Genomic DNA, 12164 nt, shown 5'->3' with positions numbered 1-12164 from the left:
CAAAAATTGTCGATATTTGGTTCCAAAGGGATAAACTTGGAATCTATTAGTAGTTTCTTCACGGTTAGCAAAAGAATTTGTGAAATGTATGGCTAGACACCAATTTATGTAGTAAAGTCACAAGAATTAATATAATCTCAAGAATTGAGTCAATTGGAATATGTTACGACCGGTACCATAACATGAAAATACGTTGATTCTTGGTTCCAACGCGATAAACTCATAATCTATGAGTAGTTTCATCCCGATTAGCATAAAAAATTCTGTAATGTATGGTTAGACACCGATTCATGTAGTAAAATCTGAAGAATTAATGTAATCTTAAGAATTAAGTCGATTAGAATACGTTACGACCAGTACCATAACCTGAAAATACGTTGATTCTTGGTTTCAACGCAATAAACTCGAAATCTCTAGAAATTTCATTACGGTTAGCATTAGAATTTGTGTAATATACGGTTAGACACCAATTTATGTGGTAGAGTCATTAATCATCCCACCGAATAAAATAATTTCATATATTTATCTTTTATGATTACCAGATTAATACATTAATTATTTAGATTAATGATAATGAAAAAAATTATGTTTAGTATTTTGCAATAAATAATTTTTTTATTTAAGATACAAAACATACTTCTCTATCAAAAAAATCCACATGAGTTTAAATGGGAATCCACACAGGAAGTATGGATTCCTATAGGAATCCCCATAGTAACCTGTGGGTTCATGGATTCCTGTATGGGAAATTCACATCGAAAGTATAGATTTCTATCGTGAATTCATATGTGGAATAAACATCAACCTTGTAAGAACGTAACTTAGGCCAGTGCGAAGCGTAGATAACCATGAGGTACCGAGATCAAGTTCATCAAACGCGAACAGTTTTTATCATTAGATAAAATTAAAAAATCTGTTTTTTAGAATTAATTTCGATTAATAAATAATTAATAGTGAATACTTCATAATTATTTTTAATTTTTTGAATAATTTTTTTTCGTCTGATTGATATGGGAATCTATGTGGAATCTTAGCCTGGATTCCTATCTAGGAAACCATATGGGACTCTATCCGAAAACGCAATGTGGGAGTCCAGGCTGGTTTCCCATATAGATTTTTTGATAGGGTTGCATTGAATGTTATCTAGACGTCGAAAGTTATCGACTTATTAAAATTAAATAATTATGCACAGTATATTCTTAAGCTTGTAATTTAATTCAATTTCTTAACAGTATAATCTTTATAAGTAATCACAATATTTACATTACTCTTGTCATTAACGACTAATAATTGTCAAGGTTAATCTCAGAAAAAATTTTTCGTCTTAAAATATAGAAATCTTAAAAAAAAATCAGTCAAATTTAAAAAATTTCTAAATCAAAATAGTATTCCCGTGGTTTTTTGAATCCAAAGATAGTGGAAGTCAACGCGTGTGTAAAACCCAGGATACGCACTTGGACAATCTTTGTTCACTCCAGCACGTACGACGCCAACTTGTACGTAGCGATTGTAGTTCTGGCTGTAAACGATAAGAGGACCACCGCTGTCACCTGGGCATGCGTCAACTCCTGTGTTTGCTGCGGTACACAGTGTATCTGAGGTTATGTATCCATGTATGTAACACATCTCGAATGAGATGATTGGCAAGAATCCATATTGGAGAATGGCGGTTTTTCTTCCTGTGCCGTTCAGTCCCCAGCCCATAATTAGAGCTTGCTTTCCACTGTAGGACTTGTAGGTATCCATGTGGCCAGAAAGTTTTATCGGTTGGACCGTAGCTGTTAATTCGAATTATTGAACGTTCATTATTGATTATCGATAATTGATGATTACTTGTTGATTATTGATGATTAATTATGGATGATCGAATGTAAGTTATTTATTATTAATCATTAACTATTAATGATTGTTTACAAATGATTTATTATTGATGATCGATTATTATGATTACTAATAATCAATCATTAATGATTATAATTAATTATTGATGATAATTGATCATTGAGAGTTTTTAAGAAAATCTTACGTCCAAAAGAAATGTCCTCGGGCATATAGAGCAGTGCAATGTCATTTTCGTGGTGTCCATCCCAATATGGATGAGAAAAAACGAGGGGTCCCATCATTGCGAACCCTGGGCCTTGATAGGAGTGGTAGTCAGCATGGGCCCTGTTTACGTCGCCAAACATTACTAATATTCGTTCAAATTGCTTCATACAGTGCGCAGCGGTTAGTACCCAACGATTTGAGATTATCGATCCACCACAATGAAAGTACTGATCATCATTGTCAATTTGGATAATGTGGATTGATACCATCCACGGAAATTGTCCGGGACTTGCGTCATGATCTCTTGATGTCAATGGTTTCTCCATTTCGTCTATAGATCTCTGGTAAGCGTCAGCTGAAAAATCGTTCAGTTGTAGTTGTACTATAACTTGATTTTAGACAGAGATTTTAGGTAAAAAATATTTCTAAGGAAAAAAAAAAAACTCAACAAATATACGTTGTTCAAAAGCTTCGTTAATACCCGAGTTAAAATTCTAGTTCCGTTTTAACCGTAAAAATGTCCAAACTCTTTGAAGTCTAATATGCCGCTAAAAATCAAGTCTGTTTTGACCGTACAAGACGGTATCGGACAATAAGTACGGTTAAACCAGACGTACGCAGGTCTGTTTTAACCGTAAAAATTTCCAAAAGTATATTATCATTATTAATATTATTATTATACTTGTCATCTCGTTGATTATTATTATTTTTTTTGCCATCTTGTAGTTCTTAGGCGCGAAAATTCAAATTAAGAAAAAACAAATTTTTATGAAAAGTTGTCATTTAAAAATTAAAAATAAATAATAATAATATTAACCTTAGAAAAATGGTTTTTTTTTTCAAAAATTTGGATTTTGAAAAAAAAAATTACTCTATTCTAAATTCAGCTTACTTTACATATTTTTACTGCACAAAGTTTTAAAATATATAAGAATCGTAGGTAATTGTTTAGTTTCACGTTTTTAAAAGTAAACTAGGTGTCGCAATTTAAATGTTAACTTGAATTTTACTCTGATAGAAAATCGGTAATAAAATTCATCCACTTAGCCTATCAATATTTGGTAATTTGTTTCGTATTCTATGGATAAAAATATATAATTAAAAAAAAATTTTTCGAAAATATTAATTTTTTAATATTTTTTTTTTATCCAACACTTGACGTTTTCCATATTTTTTTTTTCTAAAATTGAAATTTTTCGCAATTGTTGGTTATTCAGAAATTAAAATTTCTCAAAATTTTCTATTTTAGATTTACTCTAATAAAAAAAAAAAAAAAAAAAAAAATATTTTACAAGTAGAAAAAAAATTTTTTGAAAATATTAATTTTTTAATATTTTGTTAAAACTTTTTTTTAAACCCAAAATTTTACATCTTTCATAACTTTTTTTATCCAAATATTAACATTTAAAAAAAAAAAAATTTTTTTAATTTTTCTACTTTAGACTTACTCTAAAAAAAAAAAATATCCACTAAGTAGAAAATAATCTAACGTTGATTTCACACCCCGATTTATAGTGACCATCGAAATAAACAATCACCAAATCTTAAAATTGAAAATAGAAGTATAAGATGAATAATTGAGAATAAGAAATTTATTATTTATTATTATTATTATCATCTTTAATATTATTATTATTTCAAGTCTGGTTTGACCGTAATCGTGGTAAAATGGGACAAAACTCCACTAGTTACGGTGAAACCAGACCTCAGTTTAAATGAACTATCAATACAGCGCCAAGTCTGTTTTGACCGTAAAATTGGGATGGGGAAAAATTACGGTTGAAACGGAACTCAAATTTCGACTCGGGTAGACATTGGGTTAAATCTTAAAAACTATAAAAAAAAAATGTTTACTATTTTTGATCACAATATTCATTCTTTTGTTTAATAAGAAGTCGATAATTTAATAAAAATTTTATTGTATTGAATGAATTTTGGAGTCAAATTAAATTTAAAGTTATTTAATTTTCGTAGAATTTTATAATCTTTGACTTTTCAATATTTGTAAGTTACAAATTATTCGAACGATAATTTTTTGTAAATTCAAAGTTATGTTATCAGAAATGGCTATCGAAAGTATATCAAATATTCTTATAGAGTACATATTTTATTGAAACCAACATAAGTTCGTTTATTTATTACTTTACTGTCGTTACCGTAGTTTAAAAATATTGTTTTTTTCTTTTTTACTGAAAATATATTTTATCTTACGTGTTATTAATATTATTTAATATTTTAATAACTTTTCAAAAATCTGTTATTTAATAATCATGATTTTAATAATCAAAATAATAATAATGTTTATGTGATGGTTATCATTAATGATATTTATGATAGAATTCGTAGAGTTAAAAAAATGAAACAGAATTTATACCTCGACCAAGAATAGGAATATTTCCATGTTTAAAAAAAGTTATTGGCTCAACAAAATTACTGTTGAGAATGGTTGTAAAAACTGCACTAAATAAAATAACAATTGTCTGCATACGAAAAGCCATTTTGACATTTTGTCAAATTATTCATTTTTCTTCGAAAACGACTTGGTCGGCACCCTATTCAGAAGAGCTCGAAAATATAACTGATTGTAACTAGCCACATTCATATACAGTTACTGCCTAAGAATTCAGCATGACTCTTTAATCTCTCTCTTTTTCAAATTTATTCTATACTTAATGTTGATTCCTTATACCTGACCTCACTTAGATTGAACGTATTTTGAATCATTATATTACAAGTATAATCAAAATTTATAATTATTAGTTTTAAATTGAGAGATAAGGTACAGGCTGAATTTATCAAAAATTAATTTTTTTAAAGTATATGATGTATCGAAAACATTTCTTATAAATTTTAAATTAATTCAGTTAATAGCTCTCGAGATATCTTACGAGACCTCAGCTTCTATTTGTTTTAACCAATTGTTTGAAAAAAATTTTTTTAAGGATGAATTAATTCTTATCATTTCATTTAGATTAATCTGAAATGAATGTTATTGGCATAAAATTGAACTGAATTTGATAGTTTCGAGTTGAAAATTTTTATGAATTATATAAGAAAAATCTGAAAAGCGGTTGCAGCTGCCTAGGCCATTTTTGCTGGAACTTCCCGCTTTTTTTTAACTCGAAAAACTTCTAATTGGTTGACTATAAGATCTTAAAGCTCAAATATTGAGAGGTTATATTTTTATTTTATTTTTGCTTTTTACTTGTAAACCTTCTTGATTCTTATAAGGCTGATCTCCCTTTTTTTCCTAGCTCTGGAAAATTGGACTTCAGCATGTCCCACCCGACACTTCCTTTTTAATTTTTACGGCTGTGGACCAATTATGCTTTCTGTACTGTATTCGCCCTATTCCTCACCTCTTCCTAGGTTCTTGGAGTAGTGACATGGGGAAATTACGGAGAAAACTCATGCCAGTACAGTCGGAGTAAGGCTATATAAGCTCACGGTAATTGATAAGAAACTTTTCTTTATCGATTACCGGAACATTAGTCCCCTCTTCTAGCGTATAGAGATCTACGCGCTTGCCAGCGCTGACTAGGCGGTCACCCATTCAAGTACTAACCACAGTAAGTGCTGCTTAACTTAACATGGGTGATAGCCAAAGTCAGACGCGTGTCACATGGCTGTATTTGCTGTTTTATTCAAAGGTTACATAAAAAAAAAATCATTATTTAGAAATTTTTAAATGGCTGTAACTTTTGAACGCTTCATTCAATTTTGATTTACTTGGTGGCATTTAATACAATTTTTAAAGTACAAAAAAATGTCTCCAAAGTGTGGAGTTGATTAGCCAAATATTTTGAAAAAAATTAAAAAAAAATTTGTTTTTGGTTTTTATTTTTGAATATCTTTAAAACGGCTAAACTGATTGACTCCAAAATCTAATCAGATTGAAGTTTCAATGAAAAATTTTGACGCCATGTTGCTCATTTTGATCGGTTCATTAATTCTGAAGATATTGTAGGACAAAATTTTATTTAAACACACACACACCCACGCGCGCGCGCACGCGGCCAGACGTCCCACCAGAAATAGTTGAAACGACTTTCTAGGACGTTCTCTAAAACAATAAATTGTGTCAAAAAACATTTTCCGAAATAATATATAATTTATCGTGCCTCTGACTGCACTTTTGTAACCCCTTGTCATTAAAAGAGAAAATGCTTTTTTTACCTACTTTTAAAAGAAAAATTTCAAAATGTTATTATTTATAGTTGAACTTCGAGTTCAGTATAGAAATAATTCTTCATTAAATTTAATATTACTTTACAGTTGGCTTTTGTTTTTTGATAAAATAGTTTCGGAAGTTAATGAACTTAGCATTTTCCGGAAGATAAAGGAAAATTTTCTTTTGTTTCCATAATATTTAAGATAAAATACCTGATTCCGTGGTAAAATCCCGGAAAAATAGGGGTGAATAGATAAAGAGAAAAGAAAATAAGGTAGTATAAAAGTCCATTTGCTCTATGCTTTGCAGTAACATTTAACTGTAGTCGTGTTAATCCGGTAACAATTAGCCAATGGTCGGTAGTCGACAGCTGCACCTGAATAACAAGAGCTTAGTATTGTTTAGATCAAGTGTTGTGTTGCTGCTATGTGTTGGCACAACAGAGATGTGGAGATAGAATGGACATATATAGGCATAGGTATAGTAAGTGCCGTCAAATTCCTTGGGAAATCCCGAGTGTCCGGGATTCCCGTGTCAAACAATACGATAATTTTACTATTGTATGTGCAAGCTACGGGGATTAACACAATTATTGTATGTCGATATTAATTATAATCTAATTGATAAATCTTTGCTTGTGAAGTGTTACGTCCGGAGTGACGCGAACACAATAATATCTTTTTAGATTCCGATTTTTAGAATTAGCTACCTAAAGCCTTCGTTCAGGGAGACGGGAACCGCGCCTAATCGGTACTTTAAATGAGTAAGCGGAATAATGTAATTTATGTAATGACGGCCGACAATAATTAATTGAACTATTTAATACTTATAATTCACTTTTCATCAATGTCATTAAGACCAACGAAGTACATTTAATATAGCAAGAACGAAAAAAAAAAGAAATAAAATAAAATATTAACAAATTATACCTGGATTTTAAACAAGAAAAGCGTGCTGAAGTGCTCACTAACCGTTGGCTCGTGCTGGTTTGGTGCTGGTAGAAAAAGGATGGTGCAGTTGCAAATAATTTATAATTTGATAAATTCGTTGGTTAGTTGTTTTTATTTAAATATTTAAAGTTAATTACGTTATAATTGAATAGGAATTATTTAACTGACTGGAGTGTTAGTAATTCTAACTGCGATTTTAATTTATATTCGGTTAAATGAGAATAAGAATTACTCGAAATAATATAACTGTAAGCACTGGTGAACTGTCAATTATCAACTAGGTTGGAGCTTTCGGACACAGGGAGTACTGATGAGGTAGCTGGGAATGCCGGAGTTTTTAAAGAAGCGGTCTAATTTCCCTTCTTTAGGATTTTTCGCACCCGAATGGGTTAGTACTAGACGAGCTTGATTTCCAAGAAGTATAAAATGCGTAAGTGATAAGAGTAAGGTGTTAGAGAGAGAGAGAGAGAGAGAGAGAGAGAGAGAGAGAGAGAGAGAGAGCAGGGTGAGCAAGTCGCGTCTGAGTATACCATGGAGGGAGGAGCCGCTTAGACGATAGCTTAGATATGACGAAACTTAAGAACAAAAAACGTTAAAATATATTAAATTTTTGCGTTAATTTAAATTGAATCAATTAAAATTTAACTTCTCGGTAATTATGATTACGCCCGTTTATGGAATTTTAATTATTAAACAATTACTAACGTTTAAAATTTTCAAGAGAATAATAAATTATTTCGGATAACGAAAACTTATTTTTACTCTATGTGGTTGTGTTCACTGAATTTTTTTTTATCTGGAAAAGGTATTACCGGAAGTAATTTACAATGACCTACTTTTCTGCACGTGTTTTGTCAAGAATGTTTCAAAATGATTTTTATCAGAATTCAGGATTTTTAGAACTATTTTTAATTACGCGCTCGGTAGAATTATTTTGCAAAAACTAAGCGTGGTTGCAGATAACCCCGTTCAGAAACTTTTATTTCATATCGTGCAAATTCGTTTAATTATTATTTTTATAACATTTCTTCTACTTGAAAGAAGGTATTACCAAAGATAATTTATAAAGAAACAGAATTTAGCAAATCGAATTACCGCTAATACTTATTTCGTAGGGAGATTTAGAATACCAATTAAATAGGTATTAAACAGAGTAATTTTAACCGATGGATTATATATATTTTTTTATATAGCAATTCATAAATTCTCAACATATGTTTCTCAACAGTTTTATGATACTGACGTGAGAGGTATGTCAGAAGTTCTTTTTGAAAAAGGGTAATACAATTTCCCTTTTTAAAGGTAATTTATGGTGTCTCCATAATTTGTATTATTGTCCGTTTTGGATTGGAATGCAAATGTTAGAGAAAAATATGTATTTAAAAAAGGATCAAATTAGTCCTGGGAAAGAATATTTCTGGGTTAATTCGATCTGGAATAATTCGATACTCCGAGATATTTAAAAATTTTTAATTTACAATGTATCGAGAGTTCTTTGGAAGAAAAATCTGAGGAAATACATCGAAGGTTAATAGATTATAAAAAATATAATAACTTTTTAAAAGAGAATTAGTTGAATCGTACGAGTTTTTTTTTGTTTTAAGTTATAGCCGCAACGGTAGTGACAAGTGTGCAGGGTGTCTTATGCGGATACGCGTTCTCAGTACATGCATAAAAAAAGACTAGCTAAGCTATGTTGGTGTTGGAGTTAGTTGAATTGGTAGTTGACTTACTTTAATTCCGCCCATTTTTAGAATTAGACAACTTGACCTCATTTCTTTAACGTTAGATAGGGGCAAGGGGACGGAGATAGGTAACTTGGCAGTCGTTTTACCATAGCTTTTTAGAATATTATTTATCATGAATGTATTTCTTTTTTTAGCATATTTTTATATAGTTTTAAATTTATTATTTATTAATAATAGACGGTAGTTACGCTGGCCGTAACAGAAGTAATAATATTTGATATATAAATGATAATTTTGATATCTGAGTTTTTTTTTTTTTTTTTTTTTTTTTTTTTTTTATACTTAACGAATAAAATTTTATTCTAAAATTGAAAATAATTGATAAAATTTATTTTTTGTTTACGGTAAAAAATTTACAGAGTGGATGATTTCCAATTTATTTAATCTCTTGGGAGTAAAATTCATTTTGAGAAGAATTTTATTTATGTTATTAATAAAAAGAAACTCCGCAGGGTGCATTCTTTATTTTATTTAATATATAAAAATAAAAGAGCCATTTGGCAGCTGAAATGGAAGTATATTTCTCAAAGTTACTGAAAACTTGCAGGATCGTAAAAACAAATGCAGTAATAAAATTTTATCAAATAGTCATAGTTGAGTAGGTAATTTTCAGTCGAGGAGAAAGGAACGACGTGGAAATCGAAGTTTATTTTATGAGATTTCAGGTATAATTTACAAAAATTTGAAAAATTATTGTATTTAAGGTAGTACCTTCGGTTAGAGATTTACCGTTAGAAATTTCATAAAATTTGACATATTAGTAAATTATGATAAGATAATAAATCTACCAAATTTTTGAAAAGCTCAAGAGAACCAGTAAAAAAAATATTGAGCTTCTGAAGTTTCAGGGTTGAAGATTATCTCTATGAAAAATGACAGTTATTATTTTAGTTTACAAAAAATGACGTTCAGATTTTAATAAATTTTAGGCGATGAAAAGAAATAACATATTGAATACTTTGCGTATTTAACAGTACAGATTCCGAACATGTGATGGTAATAATTCATAAGAAACTTATAAAAATTATTTCTGTCTCTCTTTCTCTAACGCGAAATTGCATAGGAAAATCAACAATCAAAATCAAATAAGACTTTTTGTGGAACATTTGACACTTTTGGTGTTATCTGTGATGCTACCTTAGAAGTTATTTTAATAAAACCCTACGTTAATGCGATTTTTTGCAAAAAAAAAATTTTAATGGTCTTATTTCTAAATCAATTGAGCTATTTTTGTCTTAGAAAAATGATTTTTCTCATTTATTGGATAAAATTTCAATATAAAAACGGATTTGATGCGAACATTCGTTTTATGAATTATGATTTTCTGTAATCACTTTCAGTCTTTCATTTAAAATTTCTATTAAATTTTTTAAATGTGAGTTTGTGGACTGCCCTAGCTATTATCAATTTTAAATAAAAATGAAAATTATCTCAAACACAGAAAAAAAAAATTTCTTGAACCGAGAAAATTATGAGGAAGACCGAAGTTATTTTGGAGCAAGAAGAAATTTTCTTAGCTTAAAAAAATTTAACTTTGTTCAAGAAATTTTAACTTCTTTCATGAAATTTTCAGTCTTCCTTAAGACTTTCTTGATGTAAAAAAATTTACGTATGACTCAAGACTTTTTTTCTTTCTGTGCACATATAGGACAAAGGTGAAAATAAATGAACAAATTCTTAACCGTATTATATATATTTAATCGCTTCTTTTTCTCTCTTACGAATCATACATTTCATTTTATAAACATTTATTAAATGTAATACGTGGTGATATAATGATGAGGATAATAACAATGCATAGGTACTTGTACAAAGTAAACTCAACAGTATCACAATAATTTTTATGTCGTGTCAATTTAAATATTCCATTAATAATAATAATAATAAATAAATAAAGAAAAAAAATTCAACATGCTGTTAATTTATTAGCATTGGAATTTCAACAACAAAAAAAACTATCGTGAATGAAAATGAGAAGTACAATTGATTGATCAATTTGGTAATTGATTAACGAGGTTAATTCACTTTATTTAATTATTTACATGACTATAAATATCATAACCAGTGAACCAGCTCGTGAGAAATCGTCACATTTTAACGAGTCATGGTAATAATAATAATAATAATAATAATAATAATAATAATAATAATAATAATGGCTGTAACGATTAATTTTCGACCACTAATGAAAATGATTGATGATTAATGATTAATGATCAATGATTAATGACTCGGGTACCTGAGCTAATGACGATTTACGTAAATTGGCTCGAAAATTGTGTTTTCTTCTTTTCTTTTCTTTAAATATTACCTAATTTATATTTTAGAGTAGAAAAAATGAATGAACAAGGAACAAGACATCGCACTCTATAGGAATGTCATTTAACAATATTAAAATTTACAAAAAATTATATAAGAGAGCGGCATTAATATCACTCGTCAATAAATTCATTGCTTGCTTCTCTATCGATTATTCTTCTCTATTTATTTAATTATTTATTGATTTATTATTAATAATTATAATGTATATTTATTTATATATTTATATTTGTATATATTTATAGGTGCAATTAATGAATTAACGAGTAACAGCTGCCGAAACGATTGATCGATCGACGATCCATTATTTTTAATGATTTAATTATTTAACATTCATACGAAATCTCTTGCTAAAGTTTCTTCATTTTTTTAGTTGTACAATTTCTTATATCGTTATGTTCATGTTTTATATAGAGGTGTTGCCAAATTACAGAGTTGCAATTAGTACCCATTTAAATTAAAATTTTTTGTTCAATATTTTACGACTTTACAATCTTGCTTCTTTTCTTTTTTTAGATTTCTTCTTTCCTGATTTAGGAAATTTATCCTGATAACTATGCTAACTCAAATTCGCCGTCAATCGGCGTTCGGAATCGGTAACCAGTTTAACGTAGAGTTAATTTTCATCAAATTGTATGCAACTCTGATTCAGAAAGTCTTGTAAACTTTACGAAAATTTTTCTAAAATTACTAAACTTTATGTTCTTGAACAGTGAGGCTATCAGGGTATATTTTTTTAAAATTATTTAAAAAAATCTCGAAGCCGACAAAAATTGAAGACTTTCAACAGTTTCAATAACTGCTTTTTCTTTATTTTGTTTCTTCACAAACTTAAGCTTAACAAAGTCACAGGCGCGCTATTTTGCAACGCTTCGTTCATTGACTTTTGATAAAAAAATTAGTAAATTTCAGTAATTGGACAATAACAAC

The 12164-nt window shown here is 29.1% G+C and overlaps 1 protein-coding gene across 1 annotated transcript; it reads right to left on the bottom strand.

The window, feature by feature from the left end:
* Nucleotides 1-1194: 1194 nt before the first annotated feature.
* On the bottom strand, nt 1195-4611 carry LOC141528160 (collagenase-like). Its single transcript, XM_074244070.1, has 3 exons — nt 4421-4611; nt 2027-2401; nt 1195-1778 (listed from the first exon to the last, which is right to left on the bottom strand). Exons 1-3 carry the CDS (start codon nt 4542-4544, stop codon nt 1378-1380), a joined length of 900 nt encoding a protein of 299 aa, XP_074100171.1. The 5' UTR covers nt 4545-4611; the 3' UTR covers nt 1195-1377.
* Nucleotides 4612-12164: the final 7553 nt, after the last annotated feature.

This window comes from Cotesia typhae, unplaced genomic scaffold, assembly GCF_013202065.1.
Source record: "Cotesia typhae breed Kobodo isofemale line unplaced genomic scaffold, CoteBio_Ctyphae contig_43, whole genome shotgun sequence".
NCBI lineage: Eukaryota > Metazoa > Arthropoda > Insecta > Hymenoptera > Braconidae > Cotesia > Cotesia typhae.
Note: the sequence above shows the minus strand (reverse complement) of the source record. Positions and strands in the feature narration are given on the sequence as shown.